The sequence below is a fragment of the Hypanus sabinus genome, chromosome 1, assembly GCF_030144855.1.
Source record: "Hypanus sabinus isolate sHypSab1 chromosome 1, sHypSab1.hap1, whole genome shotgun sequence".
In the NCBI taxonomy this organism is placed as follows: Eukaryota; Metazoa; Chordata; class Chondrichthyes; order Myliobatiformes; family Dasyatidae; genus Hypanus; species Hypanus sabinus.
The window spans coordinates 133102981-133120067 of record NC_082706.1 but is presented as its reverse complement, the minus strand read 5'-3'; the positions used below and the strand labels follow the sequence as shown (position 1 = coordinate 133120067).

The window sequence follows — 17087 nt, the reverse complement described above, 5'->3', positions numbered from 1 at the left end:
CAGGAGACACAAATTCTTGGAAAAACTATTTGCAGTAGCTTATCTTGTTAGAATTAGCTTCAAAGATATGGGACAAACAGACTGATACACAGGACTGATTTTAGAAACATAGAAAGCATAGAAAACCTACAGTACAACACAGGCCCTTCTGCACACGAAGCTGTGTTATACACGTCCTTACTTTAGAAATTATCTGGGGTTACTCATAGCCCTCTATTTTTCTGAGCTCCATGTACCTGTCCAGGAGTCTCTAAAAGACCCTATCATATCCGCCTCCACCACCATTGCCGGCAACCCATTCCACACATTCACCACTCTCTGCGTAAAAAACGTAGCCCTGGCATCTCCTCTGTAACTACTTCCAAGCACCTTAAAACTGTGCCCTCTTGTGCTAGCCATTCTAGCCCTGGGAAAAAGCCTCTGACTAACCACATGATCAATGCCTATCATCTTATATACAGTCGGCCCTCCTTATCCATGAGGGATTGGTTCTGGGACCCCTCAAGGATACCAAAAAACGCAGATGCTCAAGTCCCTTATTCAACCTGTCTCAATGCTGTAGACCTTAGGACCTGGCAGCCAAGTTCTGAATCCGCAGCGTTTCTGTTCACGAAAATAATGATGATTGAAAATAAAGTGGAAATAATAAAGCGATCGGAAAGAGGTGCAACGCCATCGGTCATTGGAAAAGCATTAGGCTACATCGGTCAATGATAGGAACAATTTTAAAGGATAAAGTGAGAAATGCTTTGCCTCGATGAAAGCTACAATTATTACTAAGCAACTCAGTGGTTTAATTATTGGGTTTTGGATTTTTGATCCTTCACATTAACCCGGCACGGATGGAGAGCGCACTCGGGAGTGGTTTGTCACTGGATCGAACTCGGGAACTTCTGTTCCCGAGCCCAGCACTGAAACATACGTTCTTAAGCATTTTTTTATGCATAGAAAGGTAAAATACATACTATATACTAAGACAAAAATTTGACTAACTGATGCTAAATAATGCCAGGTGTACCTGTTCCAACTTACTTAGTAAGAGAACTTCCAATTTTTTAATCTCGATCCACGATAACCCACGCACATCCTCCCATATATTTTAAATCATCTCTAGATTACTTAGAATACCTAATACAATGTAAATGCTATGTAAAATAGTTGTTATACTGTATTGTTTAGGGAATAATAACAAGAAAAAAAAGTCTGTACATGCTCGAACAACAGGTGCTGGAAGAGCACTTCTGGGTTTTCTCGCTTTGCAGTTGGTTGGATTTGCACATGCAGAACTCGTGGATAAGGAAGGCCGACTGTACCTCTATCAGGTCACCTCTTATCCTCCATTGTTCCAAGAGAAAAAAGGCTGAGTTCACTCAACCGATTCTCATAAGGCATGCTCCCCAATCCAGGCAACACCTTTGTAAATCTCCTCTGCACCCTTTCTATGCTTTCCACATCTTTCCTATAGTGAGGCGACAGTACTCCAAGTGGGGTCTGACCAGGGTCCTATATAGCTGCAACATTACCTCTCGGCTGCTAAACTAAATCCCACGATTTTTTTTAAATTTTAGCTGTTGTTATGGGTTATCCCGAGAGAACTGCATGTGAACCTAGCTTATCTTTTGTAATTCATAAGGGCATCAGACAGACTCTGCTTCTGCAATCAATTTGTATAAAAGGAACTGTGCTCTCAGTATGACTTGGAGTTCAAAACCACTGTTAGCAGTTCCACTCTCCACAATATCATGGATAAAGCGCTCCTTACTTCAAAGTCTGAAGCTGTCCGAGTGGTGTATTTGAGGACTTTCTCTAACAGTTCTTATATATTTGAATAATTTCCCTAACATTTACAAAGTGAAGAGGGCTGTAACATGATAGAAGCCTTTAGATCAAAGCACCAAGGAAGATTGAAACATCGAGGCGAATGCAGAGGTCAGGTCGGCGCATGGTCTTAATGGATCAGGCTGGGGATCGAGAGGCCACGGGAGGCCGCTTCTCAGCGGACAAGGCCCCACGGAAGGATTGAGTTTGAGCTGCTGCTCTCCATCAATGCTGATGGAGGATGTTTTTGGAATTCTGAGGTGATTATCAGTGTGGACCGCAGCTTATATTGATCTTACTCAGTTATTGTGTTCTCTTTCTTGCTGCCGATTGGCGAGTGGGTGATAAGTCACTTCTTTGGGTGAGGGAAGGGTTTGGTGTTTGATGGTATTATCGCTGTTTTTTGCATGGGAAGGGGTTGGAGGTTTAGGGGTTTGATGTTTTAGCTGCCGTGTCTGGGTGGGCAATCCATTAGTTTCTGTGTGAGGGAGTGGTTAGGGGGCTTGGGGTTTGTGAATTCTGTTTCTTTTTCATGCAGGAAGTGGGCCTCAACAATTTCCATGGCTTTTCTGTATTTTCTGGTTATCTGGAGAAAACACTTCTGCATATATACTTTGATGATAAAATTAACCTTTGAAACACAGCAGAAAGTTGGGTTAACTTAATCTTGCTGGAATTAAAGCATTTAAAAAAGGTTCATTTATTGTCAATGTATGCATGTTCAGTACAACTCTGATTATTTGTCTACTCAAGATAGCTATCAAATACAGTAAGACCATGGGAGTATTGGAAGAAAAGACATCAACTCCTCACCCCCCGGCATGAAAAAGAAACAAAACTTGCAGACCCCAAGAATCGCCCCTCACACCCAGCAAAATAAACAGAGACAAAAGCAGTCCCTCAACCCCGTCACCCACTTAAAAAAAACGACAATAACAGTCCCAACTCCTTCATTCACAGAAAAGAACAGTGCCAGTAACATCAAACACCAACACACAAAAAAAACTAACAGATCACCCATTCGCCAATCTGTCACAAGAAAGAAAACACCAAAAAAACTGAAGGAAACCAATAAAAAGTACGGTCCAATAATCACATAAATCTCAGTATGATCAGAAACTTTTTGTCTGCATACAAAGAGAGCAGCTGCACAAACTCAGAATGATGCTGATCCAGGTCCGAAATCACTAATCCAGCTGCTGACCCACTCCGCTTTCACCTCAATGCTTCAATCTTGCTTGCTGCTTCGAGATGGAGTCGCTCATGACCCCGCACCTCGTCTCTGATCTTTTCCATGAGTCAGCTTGTACTCTCCGTCTTTTCTGCCATCACCATCACCCTGTCTCTGATCTCCACAAGAAAGGTCTCTGGACACAGCCTCATGCTGGATCCTTTGAACAAGTTCCAAGCTGTACATCATGGGCTCCAACAGGCTCCATAGCACAAATGAGACAAGAAGTACAAGCAGAAGGTGGAGAAGTGAAATAATTGGAAAGATCTGCTGTCTGGAAGATGTTGCCCAAGGAATCGTTGTTTACTGGCACCATCTTGACTGAAGAAATGTTAGGATGTTAGAAATTTGTATGTTTATTTACACGTTAATGCTTTCCGATCCTTGCATTTTGATCAAAAATCATAGCACATGGTCAGATTTCTACTGTTTAATGGTGTGAACAATCCACTTGATAATAACTTCCGGAGAACACAAATCAGACTCAAGAACAGCTTGTACCTTGCTATTATCGGACTTCTGAATGGATTCCTCATGTGCCAAAAGATGAACTCTTGATTTCCTAAATACTTCATCATGGTTTTATTTTTTATCCGTCTACCTACACTTACTCTAACAATAACACTCTATTCTACGTTCTGTTTATATTGTCAATGTAATTACATCTGGCCTGATATGTACAGTTGGCATACAAAACAAAAGCTTTTCACTGTATCTCAATACACCTGGCAATATTAAACCAATAAATAGCAGTGCCTGGCTACCTTAGATCATACATCACTCAAGCTTAGATGTATATTTTAATAATCAACGGTACCAAGGACAAAAATGTCCACATTTGTATAGAAAATAGATACATGATGATACACAACAGAGATGTTGAAGCACTCCTACATTCAGAAAATGGGAATGAACATCACTTTCATTTGTGTATTGAGAATTATCTTCTGAACTACCTTTAACGATTGCAGATAATCCAATGCAAATGACGTCACCAATTTCAAGGTTCCAATAAAGTCCAATCCTGGAATAGCTCATGATTTTGGATGCCTCCTGCATCAATCCAACATATTCAACCTGTGCACATTTCATTTTAAGCTTCCTCCTGATTATGTGCACATCAACAGAAAGTTCAAATTCTCGAAGGACATAGAAATCAAACCTTCTGTGATTGAAATAACATTAAAAAATTGTATCCTCCAGAAAAAGGGCAAGTCATTGCTAAATTATTAAAGTGGGTAAATTTCTTCCTTTCTTTGGGAAGTCTCAGGTATATAGTATACACAAGAGCAAAGTGTTTTGATTTCTTTACAATAGACATGCAATGCAAATGAACTTTCAAACCTACCAATAAGGACGCTCTTGATCCAGTTGTTGAAATTGCGTAAGTAAAAGATTCTACTCTGACTGCGAACTGCCAATCCACTTTCTTGGAGCTCATTATAGTGTGCAGCCACTTTACTGCAGTGACCCCCAGCTACTTTCTGATTTAAGAAACAGAATTAAAAGATTAATCATTTCTAGTGGACTAAATCATTGAACCTCCTGCACCAAAACATCAGAAGCTATTAAAAAAATAACAGTGCCACGAACACTTGCAAATATGCCATGGAATATGCTTGTCCACATAATAAGAGGCAAAGACAGTAGATAGGCAATGACTGTTTCCCATTGTAAGGATCTCTAAAACAAAAAGGCATAGGTTTAATGTGAGAGGGGGGACCTGAGGGATAGGTTTTTCACACACAAAAATATCTGGAATGAGCTGTCAGAAGAGGCATTGGAGGCAAGAACATTTAAGAGGCATATGAACTGGTACTAAGATGAGCATAGAGAGATAGGGAATTACTGCAACCATGGGGTTCATACAGAGTGGTATACTGGGCGGCATAGACATGGTGAGGCAAAGGGCCTCTTAGCATGCTTTATAACTCTAAGATTCTACAACAAAGTTGCAACCCTGGAATTTAGGAGGTAGTGACAGCATCAATCAAAAATAATCTTAGGGACAAGATCACGATTAATGGCTGATTTTCTGGTATAGCCTGTTCCAAGGCTGACACCAGAGCTACTTGCCTTTCTAAACTTATAATGAATGACTTGGAGCACAAGATTTCCAAATGAAATATCAAAAGTGGGCATAGACAGGATGCTGACATGGGCAGATACATAGAACATAAAACTTCACACAGAAAATTGTAAAATGACCCATTTTTACCTGGAAGATAAAATAAAGGGTTCAATTCTATAAGCACTGTAAGAAATAAAACTTTGACACATAGACGTACAAATCTTTTGAGGCCGTTAATACCTATTGAAAACTAAATTTAAGACAGTGCACATGAACTTGGACAACATAAAATGAAGAGAGCACAAATGACAGACATCACATTGAACTGCTATATAACTTGGATCTGATTACTCCAAGTTCTGGTCACTGTGGTTGAGAAAGGACATGAATATTTAAAGGACAATGGAGAAAAGATTTGATAGAATGTGACAGGGTGGACAAACCAGTTCATTGGTTGGAGAAGCAGGTTCTAATGAAATGCAGGTTGAGAGGCAATTTGATTTGAGACCTTTGAAGTCATAAGGGATCTAGAAGGTAATAAAGGAAAATGGCTTTGAATGGCCAAGTCAATAAGAAGCAGGAAGGAGATTTAAAGCAATTGGCAAAAGAACCGGTGGCAACATGAGAGAAAGACTTTGCCACAGAATAAAGTTATTCAATCTAGAACCTACTGCTTGAAAAGCCGGTGGATACATATTCAATTCTTTCAAGAGAAATTGTATGATTTAAATAAAACATGGCACAGTTTGGAGAAAGGGAACAGAGCTTGATGGACTTGGTGTCCTCTTTTCATGCTCTAGTTTTCAGTGATATAACATCGATAAGATAATTCAGCAGAAACAGCTGTGGCAGAACACCAAGTGTACACCTTTAAGAAGAAAGTGAAACTTGATCGGCATAGGGGAAAACCAAAACGAAATGCAGTGTGATAGAGGAAGCTGACAAGCAGAAACACAACAGTCAACATACAAACAACCAAGAGACACAGTGTACCGAAATTGTGCATAAATGATCTCACACTTAGGAATGCAAATCCTTATTTTAACAGTAAGCTTCAATGCTGCCTCAAGGGTTTGTACGAAAAACAACAAAGGCTTAGTGTTACCGGTAAAATGCCATGCCTGTCAACGCATCTGGTTCTCCTGATAATAAATTCCAACTTCAGCTTCCAAATTATGTAAGCAATATTTTAGCTAGTTCATCTAATCGGGGGATGGGGGGGTTCGGAACAGAAGAAAGTGAATGTCGTGGGATGGGAACAAGGTGGAGTAAACCAAAATTGATTGAGGAGTATGCAGAGGTGGTTGGGGCAAGAAGTGCTGGGTGGGGAAGGGGCTGATGTTGGGAGTGGTGGGGGGAAGGGGCTGATGTTGGGAGTGGTGGGGGGAAGGGGCTGATGTTGGGAGTGGTGGGGGGAAGGGGCTGGGGATCGGGAGTGGTGCGGGGGGGGGGGGTGGGCGTTGAGGCCGGGAGTTGTGGGGCGAGGGTTGAGCCCAGGTTTGAGGGGTAGGAAGATTAGGTCAAGGTGTGTGTGCGTGGGGGTGGGGGGTAACGTTAAAGGGTAGAGAGAGGAGTCTGGCGGTCAGGGGGGATTTGGGTCAGAGTGGCCGGGCTGTAATTTCAGGCCCTCGTCTCACCTGGTACTTTCGGCCCACTTGTTCGTCTTCCTTCTCTTCCCTCTCCTCGCTGTGCTTGCGCTTCCTGGGCCTCTCCCTGTCACCATCCGCCGAGGCCGGGCAGCACTGCTCCCCGCCTGAAACACTCATCCCCCGCCCCACGTCCGCCGCCGACTGCATTCGCAAGCGCCTTGCGAGTGGGAGAGACGTCCGGCTTACAGGTAATCTTTGACCTTTGCCCGACCTGCCCACCAACTTCCTGTAAAGTATTTTTCCATCCGGTTCAGACGGTTGCCATGACCACCAATCAGCCGGAGCGACGCCCGTGGGCCACAGCAAAATGCCTTCAGAATGCTCCGAGCTGCGGGCAGAACCCTGATGTTATCATTCAGTCTTTGCCAGTGGCTTTTGGCCCCGCGGAAAGGGGAAGGAGGGCGGACGTGCACCAGTCTACACTGGGATCGGCGGCGGAGAGAGTAAGCAGCTTTAAATTGGAATTGGATTATCATTTTCACTTAGACCATAAAATATAGGAGCAGAAGTAAGCCATTCGGTCCATCGAGTCTGCAGTGCCATTCAATTATGGGCTGATCCAATTCTTCAAGTCATCCCCATTCCCCTGCCTTCTCCCCATACCCTTTGATGACCTGGCTAATCAAGAACCTATCCATCTCTGCCCTAAATACACCCAGTGACTTGGCCTCCACGGCCGCTCCTGGCAACAAATTCCACAGATTTACCACCCTTTGACTAAAGTAATTTCTCCGTATCTCAGTTCTAAAAGGACATCCTTCGATCCTGAAGTCCTAGATCTCTTGTCCTAGACTCCCCTACCATATCTAATCTGTTCAGGCCTCTTAACATTTGGAATATTTCTATGATATTCCCCCTCATTCTTCTGATTTCCAGGGAATACAGCCCAAGAGCTGCCAGACGTTCCTCATACAGTAACCCTTTCATTCCTGGAATCATTCTCGTGAATCTTCTCTGAACCCTCCCTGATGTCAGTATATCCTTTCTAAAATAAGGAGCCCAAAACTACACACAATACTCCAAGTGTGGTCTCATGACTGCCTTTTAGGCCTCAACATCACATCCCTGCTCTTATATTCTATACCTCTAGAAATGAATGCCAACATTGCATTCGCCTTCTTTACCACTGACTCAACCTGGAGGTTAACCTTTAGGGTGTCCTACACAAGGACTCCCAAGTCCCTTGGCATCTCTGCATTTTGAATTCTCCCCCCATCTAAATAATTTCTGCCTGTTTATTTCTTCCACCAAAGTGCATGACCATACACTTTCCAACATTGTATTTCATTTGCCACTTCTGTGCCCGCTCCCCTAAACTATCTGAGTCTTTCTGCAGGCTCTCTGTTTCCTCAACACTACCCGTTCCTCCACCTATCTTTGTATTATCAGCAAATTTAGCCACCAATCCATTAATAGCATACTCCAAATCATTGACATACATCATAAAAAGCAGCAGTTCCAACACCAACCCCTGTGGAACTTCACTGGTAACTGACAGACACCCACACTAGTAACTTCCCTGTAATTCCACGGGCTCTTATCTTGCTAAACAGCCTCATGTGTGGCACCTTGTCAAAGGCCTTTTGAAAATCCAAGTACACCACATCTACTGCATCTCCTTTGTCTATCCTGCTTGTAATTTCCACTAAGAATTGCAGTAGGTTTGTCAGGTGGGATTTTTCTTTCAGGAAACCATGTTGGCTTTGGCCTATCTTGTCATGTGCCTCCAGGTACTCTGTAATCTCAATGCCAGAATCTATTGATTCTTGAAAGATCATCGTTCATGCCTCCACAATCAATCCAGCTACTTCCTTCAGAACTCGAGGGTGCATTCCATCAAGTCCAGGAGTTTTATCCAACCTCAGACCATTAAGCTTCCTGAGCACCTTCTCAGTCGTAATGTTCACTGCACAAACTTCACTTCCCTGACACTCTTGAATGGCCGGTATACTGCAGATGTCTTCCACTGTGAAGACTGATGCAAAATACACATTCAGTTCCTCTGCCATCTCTGTATCTCTCAATACAATATTTCCAGCATCATTTTGTATTGGTCATGTATCTACCCTCAACTCTCTTTTAACCTTTAAATACTTAAAAATGCTTTTAGTATCTTCTTTGATTTTAGTCACTAGCTTCCTATCATAATTCATCTTTTCCTTCTGAATGACCTTCTTAGTTTTCTTCCGCAAGTTTGTAAAAGCTCCCTAGTCCTCTATCTTCCCATTAGCTCTGGCTTCCTTGTTGCCCTCTCTTTTGCATTTACTTTGGCTATGACTTCACTTGTCAGCCACAGTAGTGTCCTTCTTCCCTTTGAAAATTTCTTCTTATTTGGAATACATCTGTCTTGCACTCCCCTCATTTTTTGCAGAAACTCCAGCCATTGCTGCTCTTCTGTCTTTCCTGCAAATGTTCCTTTCCAGTCAACTTCAGCCAATTCCCATCTCATGCCATTGTAATTTCCTTTATTCCACACATTGGATTTTATTTTTTCCCTCTCAAATTTCAATGTGAACTTGATCATATTGTGATCACTGTTCCCTAAGGATTCCTTAACTTTAAGCTCTCTTATCACTCTTAACATTGCACAACACCCAATCCAGCACAGCCAGTCCCTTAGTGGGCTCAACAACAAACTGTTCTAAAAAGCCATCCCTTAGACATTCTACAAATTCTCTCCCTTGAAGTCCAGTGCTGATCTGGTTTTCCCAATCCACTTTCATGTTAAAATCCCCAATGATTATCATGACATTGCCTTTCTGACAAGCCTTTTCTATCTCCTGCTGTAATTTATAATCCACATCCTGACTGCTGTTTGGAAGCCTGTATGCAACTGCTATTAAGGTCCTTTTACCCTTGCCATTTCTTAACTCAATCCATAGACACTCTACACCTTCCAATCCTATGTCATCTCTTTCCAGTGATTTAATGTTATTTCTTATACACAGAGCCACAACACCCCCTCTGCCTACTAACCTATCTTTCTGATATACTGTATGTCCTTGGGATGTTCAGCTCCCAATGGCAGCCATGCTTTAGCCAAGTTTCAGAGATGGCCACAAGGTCATGTTTGCCAAGCTGTAGCTGAATTTCAATATCGTCCATTTTATTCCTCATGCTGCATGCATTCAAATACAACACTCTCAGTCCAGTATTTGTTTCATTTTGTTTTAACTGCACCATGCCTCTTTTGCCCTGTAACTCATGCCACTGGCTTTGATTATGCCTCATCTCCTGCCTGTTCTTTCTATAATCACTGCTGCACACCATCTTTATTTCTGTTTTCCCCTTCCTCAGCCCTATCACTCCGGTTCCCATCCCCCGCCAGATTAGTTTAAACCCTCCCTAACCGCTCTATTAAACCTGCTCGCTAGGATATTGGACCCCTTTGGGTTTAGGTGTATCCCGTCGTTTCTGTACAAGTCATACCTCCCCCAGAAGAGGCCCCAATGATCAGGAATCTGAATTCCTGCCCCCTACACCAGTCTCTCAGCCACACATTAATAAGCCTGATCATGCTATTCTTGCACTCGCTAGCATGTGGTACAGGCAGCAATCCTGAGATTACTACCCTAGAGGTCCTGTCTTTTAGCTTCCTACCCAACTCCCCAAAATCTGTCTTCAGGACCTCCTCCCTTTTTCTACCTATGTCATTGGTACCAACATGTACCAAGACTTCTGGCTGTTGGCCCTCTCCCTTCAGAATACTCTGCACCTGATCCGAGACATCCTATACCCTGGGACCTGGGAGGCAACACACCATGCGGGTAGCTCTATCAGGCTGACAGAACCCCCTGCCTGCTCCCCTCACTATGGAATTCCCTGTGACTACTGCATTCCTCATCTTCCTCTTTCCCTTCTACACCACGGAACCAGACTCAGTGCCAGAGACCCAATCGCCATGGTCATCCTCTGTCAGGTGATCCCCCTCAACCACATCCAAAATGAGATAACGATTACTGAAGGCGATGGCCACAGGGGTGCTCTCTACTATCTGAGCTCTTTCTCTCGCTTCCCCAACCATCGCCCACTTATCTAACTACCGCAGCTTTGGGGTGACTAACTCCCTGTAGCTCCTCTGTATCTCCTGTTCACTCTCCCTCGTAAGCTGTAGGTCATCAAGCCGCAGCTCCAGATCCGTAACACGGTCTCTCAGGAGCTGCATTTCAGTGCACCGGTGCAGATGTGATCATCTGGGAGACTGGAAGATTCCCAGGATTCCCACATCCGACACCCAGAGCAAAGTACTAACCCTACCGACATGCTCTCTATTCCTCAAAAAAATGCAAAGAAAAAAACCAAGAATGAAGTCCACTTACCTCGCTGAAGCCTGAATGAGCAAAAGCCTGTTGCTTCTACTCTCACCACTGGCCTACTCCCAACATAGCTGCTCTGCTTATCCCTTCTGTATTTTTATGTAGTTCGTCGAGCTCAGTTGCTGCCACTGAGAAGCCCTACCCAGTGGACTAACGCCCGTGAAACTCACGTTTTAAATCACCAACTCTGACCTGTACCGAGATACACCGAAAAACTTTTCTTGCTATGTCTCCAAGGCTAACGTGAGGGCATCCTTCAGTAGGGTGAACCTGTGGAAAAAGCACCTGGTCCAGACGATGAACCTCGCTGAGTTTTGAAGGCCTGTGCTAATCATCTATCTAGAATGTTTTCTGACATCCTTAACCTCTTGCTTCGGCACTCTGAGTTATCCACCTGCTTCAAGCAGGCATTAACCATACCAGTGTCCTAGAAGAACATAATAACCTGCCTCAATGACGGTCATCCAGTAGCACTTATATCCATTGCGATGAAGTTCTTTGAGAGGATGGTCATGAAACATATCAATTCCTGCCTGAGGATTGACTTGGATCTACTACAAATTGCCTACCATGACAGCAAATGCTATTTCATTGGCTCTTCACTCATTCTTGGAACATCTAGACAGTGTCTGCATACATCAAGATTCTCTTCATTGATTCCAGCTCTACTTTCAACATTATCATCCCCTGAAATCTAACAAATAAGCCCCAAGGCCTAGGCCTTGATAGCACTTTGAACAATTAGATTCTTGATTTCCTCACTTGCGTACCCCAGCTAGTTTAGATTTGTAACAACATCCCCTCTACAATCACCATCAACACACATGCACCACAAGGCTGTGTGCTTAGCTTTCAGCTCTACTCTCATTATACTTATTGTGAGGCTAAGCACAGCTCCAATGCTGTATTCAAGTTTGTTGATGACACTATTGTTGTCGGCCAAATCAAAGGTGGTGTAGAATTGGAATAAAGGAGGGAGATTGAAAATCTGGCTGAACAGTGCCACAACAACAATCTCTCACTCAAAGTCAGCAAAATCAAAGATTGGATTATCAACTACAGGAGGAGGAAACTGGAGAACAATGAACCACTCTTCATCAGGTGATCAGAGATGAACAGGGACAGGGTCAGCAATTTTAAATTCCATGGCATTCATCATTTCAGAAAATCTGTCCTGAGACCAACACGTAAATGCCATTACCCAGCAGTGGCTCTACTTTCTTACAAGTTTGCACAGATTCGGCATATCATCTAAAACTTTGACAAACTTCTATACTTGTATTGTGGAGATTATCCTCACCTGAAGCATCATGGTCTGGGATGGAAATGCCATTGCCCAAGAATGGAAAAGCCACAAGAAGTAGTGAATAAAGCCCATTGCAGGAAAGCCCTCCCCACCATTGAGCATATCTACAAGGAGCACTGTCACAAGAAAGCAGCATTATCAAGGGCACTGCACCATCCAGGCCATACTTTCTTCTCACTGCTGCCATCAGGGAGGTGGTACAGGAGCCCTAGGTCCCACGCCACCAAGTTCAGGAACAGTTATTACCTTTCAACCATCAGGCTCTTGAACTAGCATGGATAACACTGAACTATTCCACAACATATGGACTCACTTTCAAGCACTCTACAACTCGCGTTCTCAATATTACTTTTATTTATTTAATTTTGTAATCACACAATTTGTTTTAAGCACATGGGTTGTTTGTCTTGTAGTTTTTCATTGATTCTATTTTGTTTCTTGCTATCTACTGTGAATTCCTGCAAGAAAATGAATCTCATGATAGCAAATGGTAACATATACATACTTTGAACTTTGTTTTACTATTAAAAGTATCCTCTATTTTGTTATCAGGAGACTACAGTCAGTGCAGATCAATGAGCATATCTTCTTCTTGCTGACAAGCAACTCTTCTAGAATAAGTACTTAGCCCACTGCTCTACTGTCTCTACATGCATGGCTAAACACAGCTCACTCACCATTTATAAATATTGATAGAAGCTCATGTGGCAACGTAGAGGCATAAAGGAGAGAGATAGATCAGCTGGTTGAGTGGTGTCACAGCAACAACCTTAGACTCAGCATTGGCAAGACCAAAGAATTTATTATGGAATTCATGAAGGGGAACTTGGAAGGACACACACCAGTGTTCATTGTGGGGTCAGCAGTGGGAAGGGTGAGCTGCTTCAAGTTCCTGGGTGTCAATGTCTCGGAGGGTCTATCTTGGGCCCAGCGTATTGATGCAGTCATGAAGAAGGCAAGCCAGCTGTTCTAGTTTGTAAGTACTTTGAGGAGATTTTGTATGTCTCCAAAGAATCTTACTAATTTCTATGGATGCACAGTGGGGAGCATTCTGAGTAGTTGGATCATGGCCTGGTATGGAAGCTCCAATGTACAGGATTGCAAAAGGTTACTCAGACAGCTCCATTGTGGGCACAATTTTTTCCACCATCCAGGACATTATCAAAGGGTGGGAAAGTGAGTAATACATGGAGTAGTGCGTTGAACACCAGTTCATCCTCTGTGCTCGGCCATGATGTCTTAATCTTTTTAATCAGGCTCCTCAATTAAATTGGCTAAATATCACTCTTCAAGACTAGATAGATTTCACTTCAGTAAAGAATTCTTATTCCTACATCACCACATGGTGGCAATAGTCCATTAGCTAAATTATATAGATTAAGAACTGAAATGCTGATTATAGAGTCATACAGCACGGAAACAGGCCCTTCAGCCCAATTCATACGTTCTGACAAAACTGCCTACCTGTACTAGTCCTATTTTCCTTTTTTCCTGAAGACCAGTTCATTGTTAGGGGGGTAAAGATAGAGGTCAGGGTAGTAAATGAAGAGTTAGGGGAACAAACAGAAGTCAGAGTGCTCCGAGGTAGGAGACCAAGGATTCCCAACGATGGAGGCCCGAGGTCTGCGAGTCCTGGGGTCAAAGGTCAACAAATCTTGGGAAAGATTTTCAGCAATTTCAATAGTGCTGTAAAACACTATACAGGTGACTTTAAAAATCCCTAAAGTATGAGTACTTTTCTGTAACAAAATGTCCCTCTAGAATACACCACTCATAATGTACACTTCTACTGTAAAGATTAGATTCTAGGACCAGAAGACGCAGCTTCAGAATACAAGGACATCCCTTTAGAAGAGTGATGTGGAGGAAATTCTTTAGCCAAAGGGTGGTAAATCTGTGGAATTCATTGCCACAGATGGCTGTTGAGGCCAAGTCATTGGGTATATTTAAAGCAGAGGTTGATGGGTTCTTGATTAGTAGGGATGTCAAAGGTTATGGAGAGAAGGCTGAAATATGGGGTTGAGAGGGATGATAAATCAGCCATGAATGAATGGCAGGGCAGGCTCGATGGACCGAATAGGCTAATTCTGCTCCTGTTTCTCATGATCTTATGGATTACACTTTCTAGGTTGTTTCTTCATTTATACCTTGCTGCTGCCGCATGCTCACCAGTACTCTATATGTGATTTCCTACAGTGAGAGTTTATATACTGGGATATGAGATTGATACTTTTAATAGGCCACTTTTCTCTTGATTCTTTGTGTCTTGCCTTATGTTATGTTGCTACCATGTAAAGAGAAAGGGAAGCAACACAAGCAAAATGCTGGAAGAACTCAGCAGGCCAAGCAGCATCTAGGAAACGAGTACAGTCGACATTTTGGGCTAAAACATTGACTATACCCGTTTCCAGATGCTGCCTGGCCTGCTGAGTTCCTCCAGCACTTTTGTTTGTTGCTTGGATTTCCAGCATCTGCCGATTTTCTCTGGTTTGCGAAAGAGAAAGGGAGACCAAGCTGTGTGAAATGTAGCAAAGCCATTATGGTAAGATGCTTCTGATAGATTCATATTTTGATTTATTTATTCTAATATACAACAGGTTGCAATGAAACTCTTTAATCATACAAAACTCACAGAGTAAATTGATAGATGTACCTGTGCAATACTCTCTATCCATTGCAGATTAAATTTGGAAGGGTGTCAACCCAAAACATTAACTATCCATTTCCCTCTACAGATACTGCTTGACACCCTGAGCTGCTCCAATTCCTTAATGTGTTGCTTTAAATCTTGAAGAATTGATGGATCACCTAAGTCAGTAAGAACCATTGCATTGGGAATTTTAATTGAAAGGCTGAAAATTGTCTAGAAATCAGAGAAGAATAAAGCAATAGGTTGATTAAAGCAATAGGTTGATTAAAGCAAGAGCAAAGCAGAGCAATGTTATGAGATAGAAGAAAGTTTTTTTTTGAAAATGCAGGAAATGGTCAGCAGTCCAGGCAATTATCTGTGGAAAGAGGAACAGAGTTAGCGCTGTAAATGGATGAGCTTTCATCAGACACAGGTAAAGTTAGAATCAAACAAGTTTTAGGTTACAGAAGGAGCAAAGAACAGAGAGATTGTCCATTAGAGACTGAATGACATCCATGATGGTGGTGAAAGCTTGTTAATTGCATATGATCTGCCTGGAGGTGATGTAGATTAAAAAGAGGTGGTGAATAAAGATAGACAAGAGAGAAAGGTCTCGAAGGTGTGAGGCACAATTTTCTGTTGAAAGTTCATCAACTTGTAACTTTAAATCACAAACAAGAGAAAATCTGCAGAAAAGCAACAGACACAAAGTGCTGGAGGAACTCAGCCCAAGATGCCGACTGTACTTTTTCCCCATAGATGCTGCCTGGCCTGCTGAGTTCCTCCAGCATTTTGTGTGTGTTACTAGAAATACCCAGCTAGTTAGACTGCATCTGTGGAGAGATTTTTTTAAAAAAGCATAGTTAATGTTACAGGGTGATAATTTTTCAGAAGAACAAGTCAATTCTGACACAAGCTGGAAGGCTAGTTGCCTAAAATTGTTGAGCTCACAGTCGAGTTCCAAGACCTGCAACTTGCCTAGTCAAAAGGCAGTGCAATACTCCTCATACTTTCATAAAGCTTTGTGAGAAAAGTACTGTATAACAGGGTGATGTAAAAGCAGGTTGTCAGCCTATAAGCATTCAAAGATTCAACAGAGATGACAAGTTAGAAACAAGTGTCTCAACCAATATCAGACCATAAGGCATTGGAGCAGAAGTAGGCCATTCGGTACATCGAGTCTGCTCCGCCATTCATTCATGGGCTGATCCAATTCTTCCAGTCATCCCCACTCCCCTGCCATCGCCCCATACCCTTTGATGCCCTGGCTAATCAAGAACCTATCTACCTTTGCCTTAAATAAACCGAATGACTTAGCCTCCACAGCCGCTCGTGGCAACAAATTCCACAGATTTACCATCCTCTGACTAAAGTAATTTCTCCGTATCTCAGTTCTGAAAGTTCGTCCTTCAATCCTGAAGTCGTACCCTCTTGTCCTGGACTCCCATATAATGGGAAATAATTTTGCCATATCTAATCTGTTCAGGCCTTTTAACATTTGGAATGTTTCCATGAGATCCTCCCTCATTCTCCTGAACTCCAGGAAATACAGCCCAAGAGCTGCCTGATGTTCCTCATACAGTAACCCTTGCATTCCTGGAATCATTCTCGTTAATCTTCTCTGACTTTCTCCAATGTCAGTATATCCTTCCTAAAATAAAGAGCCCAAAACTCCAAGTACTCCAATATATTGAAATAATGTCTTGTCAGATGTATACTGATGTTGTCAAGAAATAATATGGAAATAAGAAATAGGAAAGGGGCCAAGCTTAGCAACAAGGTACAGGGATAAGATGAGAAGCTATTGCAGGAGGTCCTGCAAGAGTCAGCATACTATTTTACGTCTTCACTAGTACAAAATTCTACATAACATTGGCATGATAAATTACTAAATTGTTAGATAATTTTGTATAGAGAATAACATATCACAAGTTTACTTTCATCAAAAACAGAATTTTTTGGCTTGTAAAAAAAATAATAAATATGTTCTTCATAGACAAGTCCAATAATTTAAATATTTCTCAGGAAATAAGACTATTTATTTGAATACAATCAAGAACTGTCAAA

At 42.3% G+C, this 17087-nt stretch overlaps 1 protein-coding gene and 1 long non-coding RNA gene across 2 annotated transcripts in view; one reads left to right on the top strand and one right to left on the bottom strand.

Annotated features, from left to right (window-relative positions):
- Positions 1–6974, bottom strand: part of rnmt (RNA (guanine-7-) methyltransferase) — a 28635-nt gene extending 21661 nt beyond the window's left edge. Inside the window, exons 1-2 of the mRNA XM_059976837.1 lie at positions 6758–6974; positions 4398–4533 (exon numbers count right to left, since the gene is read on the bottom strand). Of these exons, the coding sequence (XP_059832820.1) occupies positions 4398–4533; positions 6758–6916 (295 nt within the window). The 5' untranslated portion in view covers positions 6917–6974. The remainder of the gene's footprint in view (positions 1–4397; positions 4534–6757) is intronic.
- Positions 6975–7028: 54 nt separating this feature from the next.
- The window catches only part of LOC132397973 (uncharacterized), a 31381-nt gene continuing 21322 nt past the window's right edge, over positions 7029–17087 (top strand). Inside the window, exon 1 of the long non-coding RNA XR_009513500.1 lies at positions 7029–7212. This is a non-coding gene — a long non-coding RNA (uncharacterized LOC132397973). The remainder of the gene's footprint in view (positions 7213–17087) is intronic.